This window comes from Diceros bicornis, chromosome 32, assembly GCF_020826845.1.
Source record: "Diceros bicornis minor isolate mBicDic1 chromosome 32, mDicBic1.mat.cur, whole genome shotgun sequence".
In the NCBI taxonomy this organism is placed as follows: Eukaryota; Metazoa; Chordata; class Mammalia; order Perissodactyla; family Rhinocerotidae; genus Diceros; species Diceros bicornis.
Window position 1 is genome coordinate 7,196,806 of NC_080771.1, and position 18,254 is coordinate 7,215,059.

Below are 18,254 nucleotides of genomic sequence, written 5' to 3' on the forward strand. Positions count from 1 at the left end.
CGTACGACGCTGGCCTTGTAACTTACTGGTGGGGGCCTTTGGGCTCTAGGACCTTTGTGAGTCGTCTCCAGCTAGAAGGAGCAATTTAAATTAGGAACAGCGAGTGTCCTTGGTCCTGTGGCCTGACTTGAGCTAACCTATCAGCTGGCGCTACGGAGAAAGCATAATGGACCCTCAGTAAGGTATTCCGTGCCAACTCCCTGGTGGTCTTGACTGCAGAACCGTTCTTCCAAAAAGCGTAAATTCTAACTTAGCAGTCTGCTGAGAAGCCTGGCTCCCTGGCAGGCCAGGCATGGGGCAGGAGGTTACGGCAGCTCATCAAGTCCTCGCTGCGCTGTCCTGACTCACCACCGAGCCCTGGCCCGTTCCCAGCTGACCCCTCGCCTATAATCTCAGTGCGGAGCCGAACTCCCCCATTAATCGGCCTGTTTTCAGGAGCTGGAAAGGTGACTTGTCACAGGCCTCTTGTTCCCAGACTCTTCTATAATGACATTCTGCACAAGCAGATGTCGTGTGATTCCTTATGACCTTCTGAATTTTGGCAAATGAGAACGCGCCTGGGATCTGCAGTGAGGGCCTAAGGGTGTCTTTCCTTCAAAGAGACTCTCTCGTCTTCCACCCCCTCCCCATCTCTAACTAGCACGTGGCAAGGACACGGCCCCACTCGTTTTCCCTGTTGGAAAAAGCCTTCTTCCCGGAGCCAGGGGCCTTTGAGATGAGGTGGCCAGTACTGGTCCACGCTGGAGTGTTTACCAGATGTGACTCCGGGGCTCTGTGGCTGTCTCAGCTTGATAGATGAGAAAATGCTGATTAAGTGCCCTTCTCAAGGTCACCCCACAAGCAAACACTGGTGTTGGGAGAATGAGGTCACCCAGGCAGTGAAGGAACTGCAGAGCCAAGCCTTCTGATTCCCGAAGTGTGAGACTTCGCACCAGTCTGTTGAAGACAGGGGAGTGCAAGACTGTAAGTAATAAATAGGCAATGGCTTGTCTCTCTGCCTGCCTTCTCCTCAAAGATGCCCAGGTGGGAAAGTTGTGGTTGTGATGATTAATTAATAAGCCCACCCACTTAACCTGAAGTTTGGAGGCCACACTGCAACCCTAAGGCAGTCTCTTTGGCAACTCGTCCTTCCTTTCCGAGGCTCTGATGGGCCTTGTTCACGGGTGGCGTCGCTAGCAGCACAGCAAACACTTCCTTTGGCGGATTTCAGAATTTGGTCTGCTTTCTATTGAAGTGCAATTTTTAAAAACTCCTTTCAAACCCACTAAAGTTCAAACCCTTCTAAAGTCACTTTAGAAGCAAACCCAGCGCTGACTCAGAGGCCTGTTCAGTCTTCCGTGGCTCTCAGCATATAGGATTACCCTTCTTCCTCAGCCTGAATCCATGGCCCTGAAAAGAAAAAGAACAGCATAAGTTGGATGTAAGTTGAGTTCTGAAGATACCCATCAGGTGAACTGAGGAATACAGGGAGGCCTGGCGTCATTTCTTCGTTTCTGTTCCAGTGCAGAGGGGAACAAAGCATCCAAGCCGTCAGGACGATCAGGTTCAGAGCCCTCCCTCCCAGCCCTGGCATGAGGAGTGGCCTCTTGGGCCAGGGAAGAGTCTTAAGGAGGATATCTTGCTTCGTTAACCGAACACTGTGTGTAGGTTGAGCACAGAAGTTTACTCTCCTGAAGTGACCCAATGCCTGAAGGAGTAGAGGCTTTCTGCAGAGGACTGGGACGTGGATCCTGTCACTCCCCTGCCTACACCCTCCAGGACTTGCCCGTCACACTAAGAATAAAATCAGTCTGTAGAGTGGCTTCCAAGACCCTCGACCTCTCTGACCCCATCTCCTCCTTCCTTTTGTCACCCTCCTTTAGCAACAGTGGCCTCCTTGCTGTCCCTTGCCTGTGCCTAACTCGTTCTCACCTAAAATATTCTTCCCCCAGAGAGATGCCTACCAGAATCCCCTCTAGCCAGAGCCCCTCCCCTGTCTCTCCATTCACTCCCATTCATTTCCCCGTTTGGTTTGCCCCAGAGCATTGCTCTCTAGCAGAAATTGTCTTAGTATCTGTTTGCTTACACCGTGTGGCAGAGAACCCTAGTTCCTCATCCTGTCCCCATTCTTTCCTTCTCCTTCGTATAGAATCTCAGTGTTCATGGAGGAAAGAAGAGGGCACTGTGTCCAGTTAAAAACCTACGCTTCCCATCCTTCTGCAGCCCAGGGACTGAGTTCCTGTCAGTGAGATAGAGGCATTAGTTGGTTGGCTGTCTTCCTTAAAAAGAGGAGGTCAGAGAGTGTTTACCCCTCCCCTTCCTCTTGCTCCCTGCCCGGGACTCAAGATATGGTGGCTGGAGCACCCTGGACCATGAGGTGACCTCAAGGATGGCAGCCATCAGCTAAGAGTGACAAGAACAAAGAAGAGGGAACAGCCTAGGTCCTGGATATCTGTGAACTGCTCTGGTGTGACCTCCTCAAACTTCTTTAACGTGAAAGGAAAATAAACTTCCATCTTCTTTAGCCGCTGTTCTTTCTAGTCTCTCTTGCTGGCAGCTAAACTCAGTTTGTAACTGATAACACATGCTTGTTATCTGTCTTCCTCCACCAGAATGTAACCTCCATGAGACCTGGGACTTGGTCTTGTTCACTACTGTGTCTCTAGATTCTGGTACCTAGTGAATATTTGTTGAGTGAATGAACATTCATACATGCATACACACGACAATAACAGTGCTCCTTCTTCCTAAATCCTGGCTTTATCCATAGGCAGGCACTTAGTAAGCTACACTGAGTTGTCATCCTTCTTGATCCCTGAACCTAGGAGCGTAGATAATTATGTCGGCAAAAACAATTTTAATTTCTCAGCGTTAGCTGCAGAAACACTGTCATTCAGTTCCTGAGGGTATAAAAATGCAGATTTTCTTTGGACTTAAGACTAGGACGTTTCTGACATCTTTGGAGTTCCGGGGCCTTGTTGGCACAGCAGTCTTGATGCTACAGTTGCTTGGACTTCTTGCCCTTCTATAGAAGAGCTACACTGAAGTGTAATTCTGTTCCTATCATAAAACATCAAAAGACAAATGGAGTGGTTTATTATCTCTAATCTTGCAATGAAATAGCAGCTTAGAGAATTCATGGATTCTTTGGCTAGAGTAGCGTAGTCCCCAGTGGGGTCTGTGATACACGTTACCTCTGAGGGGATGAGAACTTGCCTGCAGAAGTAGTTTGGAATCAGAGTAACAGTGACTGGTAGTATTTCCAATTCTACCAACAGAAGAAGTGCGGTTTAGTGGAAAACTGCTGGACTAGCACAAGGCCTACTGGAAGGTTCCAGTTCCAGCCGTGTGACACACTAGCCATGTGACCTGGAGCAAGGCCTCTGCTTCCCATCTCCAAGACTGGGAGGACCGCTCTCTTCCCTCCCTAGTAGTGTGGGTTACATGAGATAAGGTATGTGGAGGTAACCATAGTGTTTATATATAAAATCCCAATTTTTTAGAGATGGGAAGAACCTTAGGGATTGTCTAACCCAACCTTTCATTTTACAGATCTGAGTACTGATGGCCAGAAAGTCAAGGTTTTGCCCAAGGTCATAGGGTAAGGTAGTGGCAGAGCTGGGTCTCGAATTCCCAGACCAGTGCTCTTCCTACCATACCATCCTCCTTGTCAGTGGGTAACAATGATATTGTTGTTATTCCCCCTTTGATTGTGCCTCGTACTTTTACTATCATTATCACATTGTTATGTGGCAGGGAAATTAGTTCCATTTTAAGGAGGTACAGTTCAGATGCAAGTTGCTTTCAATCATTTGTGCATTGCACTGTATTTATTGTGGCTTCAATGTGCCAAACTCTGCTCTAGGCTTGGAGGATGTAGCAGTGAACAAAACAGACAGAGATCCCTGCCTTCAGGGAGCTTAGCTCACACACACACACACACACACACACACACACACACCAAGTGGTATCAAGTGCTGTGGAGAAAAATAGGGCAGGGAAAGAAGATGGGGAGTGCTGGGGTTGATGGAGGGGGAAAGGGGAGATGTTATCTTAAGTAGGGCCATCAAGGAAGGCCTCACTGCCTAGATTCTGTTTAAGCAGTGACCTGAAGGAGTGGGGGGGAGCAAGCCACATGGATCTCTTAGGGGAAGAGTTTTTGAGGTAGAAGAAACAGCACATACTAATGCTCTGAGAGTGTTCTTTGCCTGTTCAAGGAAGAGCAAATAAGCCAGTATGACTGGAACAGGGTGAACAATGGGACCAGTGGAGGGAGAGAAGGTCAGAGAATCAGGAGTGGGGATGTGGGAAGGGGTAGATCACGTAGGGACTTGTGGACTGTTGTAAGAACTTTAACTTTGACTTAGCTGTGAAATCAGTGCAGAGCATAAATTCATCAGAAGACGGGTATGTCCTTGATAAATCGGTGTTTTATTTTGGCCCACCATTTTCTCTCTAATTCTGACTTTGCACTCCCCCACGCTGTTGGTGGTGGGCTTTGGTGAGTGTTCTACTGTAAGTGTGCTTGACCTTTAGTGAATGTTCTTAAGAAGAGAAGAAAAACAAAGGCCCAGTAGCCTTGTGTTCTGACTAAGGTTAAAATAAACTTGGGAGATGTTTCTCGGCGTCCAGAAACCAATTAAGCAGGTTACACGGAAGTATTTCTAAAAACAGCAGCACAGTGGAAGTAGACTGACAGGTGAGCAGATGGGGGAACCATCAACTCAAATTTATTTCACAGCTTACAACTCAAATGAGCATTCCAAAGTCAGAACAGCTGGCCTTTTATTCTGTAAGCCATTGTCCTTTGCTTTGCTCATCTCTCAGGAGTGTGAGTGGATTACGCTCCAGTGGCAGTCTGTCTGTCCGTCTTTGACTTTGCAGGGAAAAATCCTTTGTAGAAAACAGACTCTTATATATATATATTTTTAAAGATTTTATTTATTTATTTTTCCCCCAAAGCCCCAGTGGATAGTTGTCTGTCATAGCTGCACATCCTTCCAGCTGCTGTATGTGGGATGCGGCCCCAGCATGGCCGGAGAAGCGGTGCGTCTGTGCGCGCCCGGGATCCGAACCCCGGCCGCCAGCAGCGGAGCGCGAGCACCCAACCGCTAAGCCACGGGGCCGGCCCCAGACTCTTAATGTAAATCATATTTCTCTGTATTATCTGCTTCTTCCATGGGTTATGAAGTTTCTAGCTTCTGGAAATCAATGACGTTGATCTTTTTAGCTTTCATTTTCATAACTGTATTCATTACCTATGTCACAGCTATGATCTGATTCTGAGTAAATGAAATTTAAGCAAATGGTCAAAAAGCAAAATCTTCAGATTGGCGAGAAGAAAATTTTTAATATTAGAGTGTGTCTAAAAATCACAGCTGCCCTGAATTTCTGATCGTAAGTTATTCTGGAATCTTTCTGAAGTTTGAGACTGTCCCATGCAAACTTGACTTACGTTTCAAGCAACAGGGAAGTCATGAAATTTGGAAAGGGTTATCTTGTGTCAGTCATGTCCTTTGTGGCGTACATTGCTGACAGAGGACAGCGGAGAGACCATATCCTATGGCTGAAAGGAGGGCTTGATACTAGCCGGTGGGGATTTTGTTCCAGTAATTGCATCAAATTGGACCTTCTGCCATGCTGCAGGTCTAGCATTAATATCACTCATTAAGTTATATGCCTGTATGCTTTCCCTCCCAATGGCAGAGTCACTGGCAGAATATATTTTCTTCCAAAGTGTTTGTTTTCATTGTTGCCCTTTAAAAATAATGAGTTCATTCTATTCCCTTGCAAGGAAAGTTACTCTAGACTGCTTTGAAATTGTATATCTTTTGTTGAGCACATTTCTGCCATGGTTCCATAGCTTTGTGTGCTGGGGAACCCAACCCGGCCTCTCTTGAAGCTCCTAACCAGGCTGCCTCAGACTTGATACATATAATCGTCCAGCCCATTTGACCTTTATATTGTTACCCTTGGCCAGGTAGAAGTCATGCAAGTTTCAGGTGACCCTATCATGTGACCAGAGATCAAAGGTCATCAGCTCCTAAATGTTCAGCTGTCAGGGTAGCCCATTCATCACTATCACTATGTAACTGACAAGCCGACAAATGAACCTGGGGATGAAATTGTTCTCAGCCCTCCACCTCCTGGGTTTACACCCCAGTGGTGGGCCAAGCAGTCTCACGTACTAAGTGGTTCCACGGGCCTGTCGGAGTCCCTGAAGGAGGGGGAGGAACTCCAGGAGGACTGCTCTGTGTGCTGGGCCCTGCGAAGTCACCAGTTGCCTGCTTAGGGGGCCGAGTTGCAGGTCTGCAAGAGCCGACCCTGAGTGAAATGGAGGTGAATTTAATGTGAGTTCTTTATGGACCCAAAGACATGCATGTGTCCTCCCCCACATTCCAGCTTCAGCATCTTTGTGGTCCGTTGTGGCACATTACATGGCGCAGCATTCTCACAAACTGTCCTGATCCGAAGAGTCACTTGTGAAAATTCAGGTTAACAGGACCCTTCTCCTGAGAGTCTGACTTGGGGCGAGGTGCCTTTGGAAAACTATTATTTTTAAGAAAGACCAAAAATGATTGTTTGATGTCCGTATTTTAGAATGGTACAAAGAGCCTGAGATTTGGAGTCTGACAATTTTGCCAAATCCTGACTCTATCCTCTGTTTGGCTATGAAACCTCAGACAAGTTAGTTAATCTTCCAGCCCTGTTTCCATTTTGAGGACAAACATTTAAATAGAATTTAAGTATACAGTGCCTGGAACTCAGTATTTATTATTGGCTACTTTTTTTTTTTCCACTGAGGAAGATTCGCCCTGAGTTAACATCTGTGCCCATCTTCCTGTTTTGTATGTGGGTCACTGCCACAACATGGCCACCAATGAGTAATATAGATCCACGCCCGGGAACCAAACCCCGGAGGATGGGAAACCCTTATCAAAGGAAATTCTTCCTGGAATCCCAAGTTGGAACTCGAAATGTCCTTTTTCATTAAACAAAACAAAACAAAAAGCCCCTGATATTCATGCTTATTGGGCTATATAGTGTGTTAATGTTATATTTCAGAGAACTCATAGGTAGTATTGGTGTTGCGGGGAGGACTTGGGAACTGTGAACACCATCATTTACATACAAAATGCCTTTTGAGCTCAGAACACCTGTGGAGCACACCAGTTATTTACAGCAGCTGGGCATCACCTGCATCCGGCCCCCCTCCTCCTCCCAGAGAGGAGAACAGCCCAGGCCCACAGGAGGAGCTCCATCAGTATGCTGATTGACTGGCTAAGATCCAGACAGCAGGGGTGCCCGTGCTGAAGGGCACAGGGATTTCTTGACAGATGGCTGGTTATCCAGGGGGCTCGATGGCGCAAGTGTTCAGAAGCGTTTGGGGGCATCTGGTTGTGAAGCGCCTAAGCAGGCTCTCTTGCATTAGGCTTTTCACTTCTTCCCTCAAGTGTGAGGCCCAAAAGTAGATTCTCATACAACTAGGAGTTAAGCCAAGGCCAGCTTCTCAAGTGGTCATGGTTGAAAAATACTACCTACTGAAAAGGTATATTGACCTGGAGAGAAAAAAAAAAGCTGACCCATGGGCCAGAGTTTGGCTTTTCCTCCCTCTGATGTGTGTTGACTTTACTGATCTGGAAACATTAGTATGTGGGACAGAGGCTAGAGGTTAAAAGCCTTTCAAAGAGAAAGTGAACGTGTCCTTTGTTGAAACTCATTTAGGAATTGGATTTGCTTAGTGGTTCTGCAGTGGGTAAACTGAGTTATACAAACTTAACAAGTTGATTTTATAAACCCAACTTTGTCCAAGTGGACCATTATGACAGATGTGACAGGGCGGCTCTTTATGTGCAGAGTTGTCCACAGTGCCATGATGGCGGTAACAAAAAGTCCAAGAAGACAGATTATAAATTCAGTAACTCACTCCTTTCTTTTCAAAGGATTTAGAGTGTCAAGGGTCGATTATTATAAACTGGACCGCATACTTTTCTCACCACTGACTAAGACAGATTATTTGGAGCGAAGCATAGTGTTCAAGGTAGACATCATGGCCAGTCGGAATTATGCATGAAAATCCCTGAAATTGTACATCAGGTACAATCAGGGATTTAGATACCATGTTATGTGAACATACTTATCTTTAAACGCTGGAATCACCCTGTGTGGCAAGATGCTGCGACTCTAATGGCCCCAGAAAGACAGAAAAACAGAGAACATTCGGGTGCCAGTGGGTCTCATACTCCCTCTAAAGCATAAAAGACCGTTGAGGAGATTGTTGTCCTTTGCATTGTTACTTCCCACTTTTTTCATGCTGATCCTGGCAGTTGGGTTTTGCAGTTAAGTGTAGATTTGAAGGCCCCCAGGTGTTTTGTTCGTGAGTGAGGCCTCTTAAGCCTTGACACTGGCTTATAGTGTCTGAGGGAATGTGTTCTGATGGGCTGATACCCTAAAACAGACTCCTGCTTAACATTAACCAGGATGACTGTCAGCTCCTCATTGTAAGTTAAAATTCCAGAAAAATCTCTGACTTGAAGAAGAGTGCACTTTTTTAGTCATTGAACATTTTCTGATGAAGCTGTTAGTTTAGATTGCTCTAGTCTTTAGAAGTATGATTTCTTTCATCTTTATTTACAAATGTTACAAGCACCCTGGCAAACGTTGCATCCTCAGCTGTGTCTTTAAAATAAGACCTGTGTCTATATATTTAGGAAGGGGATATTGAGGCATAATTATGCATTTGTGGGGTATTTTACATATTTTAAAGGGCTTTTATATACGTTACTGGATTTTGTCTTCATATAACACAGTGAAGCAGAGAAGCATTAGCTTCATGTAACAGTTGAGGAAACTAAGAGGTTGAGAGATTTTTCTCAAGGTCACCCAGGAATATACTAGGAAGTAGTTTATGCTCTTAAGAGATGAGCGTGTATCTTTTATTTCCATAGACTGTAAATGCTCGTGCTATAAACCTCAAAGTCATTAGAATGAAAAGAACAAAAAGAAAGTTTTGTCAGTCATTTGCCGTAATATAGTCCTTCTAGAAATGTGGAAAAAAACAACCAAAACATTTTGCTCCTTTCTTTCCCCTGAAATGGTTTGGGATCTCCTGAATATCTAAATTTGGCAAGAATAGCTAAGTAGTGAAGGGACGGGGTCCATTTTAGTCCAAATGGAAGTCCATGAAAAAGATGGAATATGTGGAAAGGGCAGCCAACCAGATGTCCAGAGTCTGGCCCAGCCCTCACTCTCCCACTTACCATTGGGTTAACCTTGGGTGAGGCAGCCCTCACTCGAAGTGGGGATCAGATACCTACCTCCCCACTTCTCTCTGGTTACTGTGAAAATCGGATAGAATAGTGCTGTGTATTAAGATTCTTTGGGGGGCCGGCCCAGTGGTGTAGTGGTTAAGTTCGCGTGCTCCGCTTCGGTGGCCTGGGGTTTGCGGGTTCGGATCCTAGGCGCTGACCTATGCACTGCTTATCAAGCCATGCTGAGACGGCGTCCCACGTAGAGTAACTAGAAGGATGTACAACTATGACATACAATTATCTACTGGGGCTTTGAGGGGAAAAAAGGAGGAAAATTGGCAACAGATATTAGCTCAGGGCCAATCTTCCTCAAAAAAAACAAAAGATTCTTTGGGACGTTTAAACAATGTACAAAATGTAACTGTTATTTTAATCAGGAGTCGCTCTCTTTTTTCTTATTGAAGAATTCTCACTTGGGAATTCATTTCTCTCATCTCCTCAGTGGCCTGTGCTTGGTAATATTTCTCCATCAAGTTTTAGTTTTTTGTATGTTTTTTTTTAAGCTTGCTCATCCCAGTAAATCTTTTAGCAGACACCATTTCTCCTGAAGTCGTCTTGACCGTTTCATCAAGAGTCATGGAAATGTTACCTGTCCTTCATTGTTACAAAGTTTAGGGACAAGGAGGAAGACGGGATATGTTTTCTTAAAATCAATGGCCAGCACATTACTGTAAAACCTATTGATTAAAAACACAAAGTATAATGTTGGTCATTTAGTCTGTGAAGTGATGCAGTAAGGGAAGAAATTTATCCTTTGCCTTTTGCATTAACCTTTTATTGACTGCTTGCATGCCCATAATTAACACACACTTTAGCTAAAGTGGTTAATTTTAGCATGGCGACCAATGTTCACTAATGTAGCTGCAATCCTTGTCATCCGAATGCGAGTGTAGCCCTGGGGAAATGAGCGGGCAGGGCCCCTGCATGAGTTACACCTGTGGGGGGAGACGGGGACATCTGGACAGTGCTGACAGGCCAGCCGATGTCAGACCTTCCAGTTGCTTCCTGTTGTGTTATAGATCTTTCAGGGAGAGCCATTCCTAAGGAGCAAGAGTTTTGGGGGTGGCCTATAGAGTCCTTTGAATCAAAATAATGTGAATTTGGGAGGGAGAGAGATGAAGTAGGTATTATTTGCCTCTGCTCCCCTTGCAATGCTTCATGAAAGGAGCGGGGTTTTCTGAATAGATCCCAATTTATTTGCTTTTTGGACAGGAGTAGAGAGGTCAAGGTTGAAAGGGGAAACTGTGACTCTCTTACGTTCAGCTGGTTCAGAATGACCTGCTATCCTTGGGAACACTGAGTTTAGGGAAATTTTTTTAACTTTCTTTGGAAAGGTCTTCCAGCTCTAGTTATTAAAACTGTCTTATTTTCATGCAAAGACCAGTGTGGATGACATCAGCACTTCCTTGTTTTCTGGGTAGAAATTTGTCCCAAATATTTGAACCAAAAACAAAAGCCAATATTGTCATGCTTTCATACCCGGATTATCTCTGCACATGTGACCCTGTGTCAGCAGCAGCATCTCGGTTTGGAGGACCATCAGCGTCCACTTGGCAGGCAGGGCCATGGCAATGGAGGTTGTACAAGGCAGGAGGTCACTGAGAGTGACAAGCATGGCCAGCATATCAGCCAGGTCTCTTTGGGTTGCCAGTGACGAGAAAACCTAATTCAGACAGTAACGGCTTATGAAACTGAGAGGGTCCAAGCATATGTATCTTCAAGTGAGGCTTGATCCAGCTACTCAAACAATATCACCAGGACCCTTGCTGCTCGGTAGCAAAATGACGATGGCAGTTCTAGATCGCACATCCTAATAGCTCACAGACAGGAGGTAAGGTCTTTCCCCTTAGCTCCCACGCAGTCCTCTGGTTTACTCTCTCACTCCTGCCCCAGACTGGTCATGTGCCTTCCCCTGAACCACACCCTGCTGCTGGGAGAGTGGGATGTGCTGATTAGGTGAAGCTAGTCCAGGCTCTCTCTCCCCTGGCTGTAGAGGTGGAGCCAGTCCCACCCAAACTGTGGCTAAGCTGGGGAAGGGATGGCTTCCCCGCAGGGACATTCGAATCCTCTTGGTGCGAAAGGTGGGAGGAGACACGAGACAACAAACGTCCACCACAATCAGTATTCCTGGAACATTTCTTAAGAGAACTCGGGGCCCCGTTGTTTTGCAAGGCCTATAGCGTATATGTGCTAGGAAACAACCCAACTTTATCTCCTGTAAATGCCAAATCAATCTGGAACAACCGCCACTTAGAAAGTCCAGCGACAGCGCCTTTCATTCATTCTAGGTCTTCAGAAACAACCACTGAGTCTTTCTGAATCTGAGCATTTTAGCCTGTCACTGGAAGGTTGTAGCAGCTTGAATACATAAGCCTCGGCGTCCTGGAATGTCACATTGTGATAGGATTCAGCCGTAGGCTCAATTTGATTCAAGCCAGAAAGAGCTGCCTCTCTATCTGCAGAGCCTCCCCTAGAAAGAGCCAGTCCAGAGGCCACCCACTGGGTTAGCTTGAAGGGGGGGATCACCACAGGTACCCTGGCAGCTCTCTAGTTGGTGTCTCTCATTGTCACTGGTACTCGTAGTAGAAGTGATGGTAGCGATAATAGTATTTAGTAATTATTGAGTGCTTACTATGTGCCAGGCAGTGTTCTAAGCACTTCACATGCCTTAATTCATTTAACGTTCACAACAACCCCATAAGTATGATACTATTATTATCATCATCATTAGCATCATCACCTCATTCCCACTTGAGAGACAAGAAACTGAGGCTCGGCAAGGTTAAGAAACTTGCCCTAGATGTCATGCCCCTAGGAAGCAGCAGCTCCAGAGGCTCAGAGAACACACTGAACCACTGCGCCTCAGTCTCCCTGCTCTCTCATCGTGAGAAATCGAGATGGAGGAGAGGCAGAATGAGTGATCTGAGCAGAAGAAATTAAAACCCGAAGGGGGACATGCCTGCAAGTCATTCTCAATCCTTCCTTTTTCAGTTCCGCAGTCTGGCATCATGTTGGATCAGACACTATCGTTTGAGCTGGGATGACTGTCCTTTCTCGTAGGTAAATGCATCCCCTCAGACAAGGAGCCCCCTGCTGGGCCCGGTCACTACCATTTAGAAGTTGGCAAGGAGCACTGGGCATCAAAGGAAGAGTTGTTAAGTGACCTTGAAAGATCTACATTAAGGCCCTGAAGAATCCCAGCGAGGGTTCTACCCCCAGCCCAGAGGGAGGCAATGAACAGACACGACTCTTTGCAGGCCCCAGCAGGGCCTGCGTGAAAAGGAGGTAGTTCCCGGACCAGCCACCCTTCCGTGAGAAGAGCAATGGCAGAAAATCCTGGAGCAGCCTCACCCAGAAGAAAAGCTGGTGAGCTTAGGAAGCCTGTGAACACAGCGCAGGCAGACCTCTGCAGCAGGTTTTAATATTTTTAATACTTTCTCAAAGCGAGGGGGCAAAACCCAACTGACAGTGAGAAAGCATCTCTATTGACTTTTTACAAGCCTTATGATATTCTAGGTGGACCGACACTTATCACAGCCCTTTAATCTGCCAGCCACGATAATGTGTGCACAGATAATTTATCCGCTGTGAGATTGAAATGCTCAATTTGGAATAACTTTCCCTCCCTGGTAAATGGAGCATTACTCTGTGATTCCGAGGCAGAGAGAAAGCACAATTTAAAAAGCTCTGCAGAGTTCTTTTGTAATTAGTCCCCGCTTCCCTTGAATATTAATTTCCCCCATCCCTTTCATGTGATTTAGGGACTGTCTCTAGAACGGCAGCGATGTCCCCTCAGAACCACAACAGCAGTGGCAGAGTCGCAGACACCCCTTCTGAAGGAGTCGGCAGAGCGCACCCTCTGTTCTTCAGCGCTGTGTGGGGCTTATAAGTGCAAACAGTTTAATATTTATGCTAAGAGGATTGTCAAAAGCAGCTTCTGTTGCTTTAATTCTTGTTTTAAATAAATAATGAGAACATTTAAACACATTACTCTTCTTGGGGCCCTGAGGTCAGCTAATCTTATTATTTATGAAGTGATGTGCTACATAATAGTACTTAGTGCATGTTAACAGACGCTATTATCAGGGCCCGATGCGGAGAGCTGAAGATATATTGGAATGTTATGTGTAATGTACGACGGATTGAGTGCACAGGATGCCGGTGTGGCAATTAACCGCCCGAGAAAATAGGTGTAAAGTTGAAGTATGTTTTCCCGTGGGATCCCCTCCCCATTAATAATTCCCCAGAGAAGGAGCTGTCTTTTAGTCAGGAAACTTCTGTTCCATCAAGCTTGGAAATAGGGCCAGGATATTCCTCTCTTTGATCTCTTCATGGTCAGTCCTACGCAGAAGACAAATAGTGGGTGTGGCCACTGTTTAAGTGATTTAGAGGCCGATGCAGGGAGGGGAGTAAGGAGTTGGGGAGAACCAGGTGCCCCTTCCAGATGCACTCGTAGTGTTGGGTTTGGGTGCACGCGCCTTCACCACCGTGTACTCCGGGAGGGTAGAGAGATTGTTCATTCTTGATTGCAATTTGTGCTTCCTTCTTTCTCATCCTCTTCTTTCAGATAAAGCTAAAGCCACAGGGCTTTCCCAGACCAATTTTAAATAAGCAGCTCTCTGACAGGTGGAGATGCCTGCCCAGGTGTGACGATGTTGCCCCAACGTTTTTCTTACGAGGCTATTATGTAGTTGCCTATGATAATTAATTTCTCTACTATTGATGAATAATCCATTTAATAAAAACCGTGATTTAAGTGTTTTCCTTAGGGAGTAACTCTTTCGAGCCTCTTAATTTAATTTTGTGGAAGTTTCCCCCTCCTATTCATCAGTGGAAATGATTATTAACCTCTATTTGCATATATCCTTATAAATCAGTCTCTCCTTGGAGTGCCTTTTTCTGAGCACAGTAAGCTGGGACACTTGTAAATCTCCAGGATCTCCAAAGTCAATCCTGGTCTGTAATATTGTTTAATCTATTCTTGGACATTTTAATGCAGTAAATTCAATTTAATCTTTCCCAGTAATCTAGTAATACATCGAAATCCCACAAACATTTAAATCTGATAATGGCTTAATCACACACTTTAAATAACAGTTGAGATAATGAAAAAATAATTCCCCGTTTGAAAGGCAGAGTAACTGAATTTCCCTGATGATTGGCTTCTGCGAAGCCACTAGAGATAATACAAATCCGGGAATTGAAAAAAAAGAAGTTCCAGCACCATAAAGAGCAATTCTTCCTTCTTATGAACGCCTACTTTCTGCCTTGCACACTCATTCTTCCATATCGTCACCACACCACAGGGGATTGTCTTTGGAGCGTTGGGCAGTGTCCCTCCAAGTTGCCCATGGGTTGGGGTCTTCCAGGAATCTCTTCCCACGGATTAGTTGCGTCTTCTGTCTCTTCCAGGTGCCAGTGCCGAATTGCCCGAACTTTACCCGTGGATCAGAAGCCCGAGTGTCGGCCATACTGGGAGAAGGATGATGCTTCGATGCCTCTGCCATTCGACCTCACAGACGTGGTTTCAGAACTCAGAGGTCTGCTTCTGGAAGCAAAACCCTAGAAGGAGCACAAGTCTTAGGTGGAGGAGGAAAAGATATTTTTGGCTTCTCATCTCCGACCTTGGCATGGGCCCAGGCAAGGGCAATATGGGTAGACTTGGCCTTTAGACTTGCAGAACCTGGTCCCCTTTGGAAACAGCTAGGGCATGGAGCCCACGAATATTCAAGTGTTTAAAAGTGACACAGTGTTATAATCTGATTTGGTATTAAACAAGAACCTCCCCCTAAGAACTATTCCCCACTTGGATTTTTAATGTGAGCCATTCAGCTCCCAAGGCCAGGGGAGGTGACAGGGGCAGCCTGTGGCAGAGCCCAGCCTCCCTTCCTCCACCCCAAGCCATTCAGAGACTCTAGAGTGGATGACTGTGAAGTCATCGGGGGAAGACAGATTGAGAGACGTTCATCTCGTTTTATCACCACGCCCTTTAGAGACTGTGCTGTCCAATATGGTAGCCAATAGCTAGATGTGGCATCTTAAATTTAAATTCAGTTTTAATTGTAATTAAAAATTCAGTTCCTCAGTTGCAGCAGCCACATTTCAAGTGCTTAATGGCCGTGTGTGGCCAGTGACTACCAGACTGGACAGCGCAGATACAGAACATTGTCATCGCTGCAGGAAGTCCTATTGGACAACACTTCTATAACAAGTTTGAGAGCAGGAGATTCTCTTTTCCAGTTCTCTGTAGCCGCTATCCCCATAGGCGACATAAATTAAAAGAGAAATGGCTCATTGGAGAGCAGCCTCTTCCCCTTCACTGAGACAGACCTAAGCAAAACCTGAGTTATGAGTCCTGTGCTCTGCACACAGGAAAGGAGAGGCGTTGAAAATGAAAATCAAGTTGACGTCCTGTCCTTAGGACGTTTCCCTGATCTAAGGAAAGAGACACACTGCTTCCTGGATTTAGCCAGCATACAACCTCTTTTTCTGTAATTCCCCCATTCGCACGTAATGACAGGTTGGACTAAAGAATCCCAGTGCCCCAGCCTGATGATGTTGGAGCAGCAGAGAGATGATACAGCATAGAGGTTAGACCTTGGGCTCTGGTCTGAGAGTGCCCGGATCGAAACTCTCACTAGCTTTGTGACCTTTGACGTGTTACTGTGCCTCAGTTTCCCCTTCTGTGTAATGGGGATACTAAAGGCACCAACTCACACGGTGAGGATTAGATGAAATAATCTAGCTACAGACTTAGAATATGTTCTGACACGTAGTTAAACACCCAGGAAATATTCGTAGTATTATGTATCAGTAAGCTGAGCTGACGTAGACGTTATTCCTCCCGTCCTCCATCCCCATGCCATGCCGTCTTGTGATGCCATTAACCCGTCTCTCCCCTTTGGGCCCGGCTCCTGCTTTGGTGACCCCAGGAATCGTGAGCATAGCTACCCCCTCCCCACCTGCTGCCGTCTCATGTCGTAGTGTGCAGTAGTGTGGAAGCTGAAGGGCTCTCGTGCCCATTGAGAGGCGTGCCGAGAACCAAACTCCCACCGTCAGAATCGCCCCGGGCCGGGCTCATTCACACAGCCGGCCACCACAGAAGGCCCCGTTGCGCACAGTAGCCGGGGTCTCGTCATCTGGAGACTCGAGTCCCTTAGACGTTGGGTGAATTCCCTGCTGTCCTTGCGCCCCGACTTGTCAGTAAAGGAGATGACGCACTGCCCCCCGGGGCTGTCGTCGAGAGGACACAAAGTCACGTAGGGGAGGAGCCAGCGGCACATGGAAGTCAGAGACCGGCGCCCTCGAGGCCGTCTCGCCTGGCGTTTCATTTATCCCTCTCCATGTTCGTTCTCTGTTATATTTCGTTAGATGCCAATATATAAAAATTGGGAGATTTCACATAAAATAAACACATGTGCATTCCCTTTAGAATTCAGAGGACTTGGCAGCCCGAGGCCTCCCTCCTGGCCTGGCAGCGAGCTCTTAGGGAGGCGTGAACCCCCCTGGCCCTATTAGCATTTGTTGTAAACCTGACCTGCTCCGCCCCTTCGTGTCAGCACTCCCCTCCTGCTTGCTTGCACCCCTGTAGTGGAAGTAAATGATGAGGTTTAGTGCTTTCCTCAGTGTGTGTGTATTCCTAGTGAGCTGCATCCGTGCACCACTTGTACTGATACGTCGTGTACGTCATTAAACAGTGGTAGACAATAAAAATATGAAAAGGATGACATGAGAAGCCGAGAGGTTGTGCTCTTTTCTCCTCGCGTGCCGTGGGTGGGCTGCCTCTTCTGCCGGGGTGGGCCCGGCTGGAGGAAGTCCTCCCAGTCCTCCCCGGGGCCAGGTGATGTACAGCTGAGGCTGGAGAGCCCACCACCTGGAGTGAATCCGCAAGGTGAGATCATGTTTTCTCAAGAGAAATGGTGGCTTCCAGTGAGCAGAGCTCAGTGTGTCTGAGGATCACTTATGCTCTCCAGGGAGGTTTCGGGGGTAGAAGGAGGGGAGGCAAGAGATGATACAAACGGGGCTGCTGGGGGCACTGACAACCAAATCAGGTCCTACAAGGCCAGGGGGAGGCCGGCCTCTCCCCCGTGAACTAGTGAAGGACTTTCCCGGGGACACAGGCTGTGTGTGTGGTTGAGGGAGCAGGGAGGCCTTGGCCCTGGGACCGCCTCGGGTCTCCAGCCCCGACCCACTTCCTTCCAGGCTTCCCGCCAGGCTTCCCCATCCCCCGTCCCGGCTGTCTGAGAACAGTGATCTGAAGAGACCCCTTTGCACCAAGTGCTGCTGATTTCCCCACCTCCCACGGACCTTTCTTGCCCACCTGCCACAGCTCAGTGGCATGGTGAGCCCTGAGCATCCAAGGACAGGTCCCTGCCTTCCAGTGGCTCCTCTGTGCCAGCCCCCATGCCGGGTGCCAGGATACACAGGGACCGAGATAGGAACTTACCCTGGAGTGGGGAGACAGACGATAAACCAGCACATAAATAACAAGATGGTTCAGATCATTGTTACGTGCCAGGAAGGGAGCCCACTGGGGAAGGGGGCGGAGTGTAGCTGGGGAGTGCCGAGGGGAGGCTTAGATTAGGAGGTCAGGGAAGGGAGGTGTGGGGAAGAGCTTTCCAGGAAAGGGAACAGCGGGTACGAAGGCCCCAAGACAGGAAGGCACTTGGAGTGGGGTGCCCCTTGGCCGCAGCAGAGAAACAAGAGGAGAGCGAGGGAGATGCAGCGGGAGAGGAGGCCAGACCAGCGTTTGGATCTGATTTCAACACTGACAGGTTCTACACAGGGAAAGGGTGGGGATAACTTGATATGATATTCTTATGCTTTTACATGATGGTTCTGGCTTCTGTCTGGATTCCAAAGGGTCTCTGAGAGAGCAGACGCCCAGTCCAAAGGCACCGCTTCCTAACTGGGAATGTCCCGCATCCCAGGGTGAGACCTTGAGACGGGGAAGATGTCCTGCGA

General features: G+C 47.1%; 1 protein-coding gene across 2 annotated transcripts in view; it reads left to right on the plus strand.

The window, feature by feature from the left end:
- The window catches only part of FTO (FTO alpha-ketoglutarate dependent dioxygenase), a 358,292-nt gene extending 341,273 nt beyond the window's left edge, over positions 1–17,019 (plus strand). For both annotated transcript variants that reach the window (XM_058527826.1, XM_058527827.1), the window contains exon 9: positions 14,703–17,019. In XM_058527826.1, the coding sequence (XP_058383809.1) occupies positions 14,703–14,856 (154 nt within the window). In that variant the 3' untranslated portion in view covers positions 14,857–17,019. The remainder of the gene's footprint in view (positions 1–14,702) is intronic.
- The last annotated feature ends 1,235 nt before the right edge of the window (positions 17,020–18,254 follow it).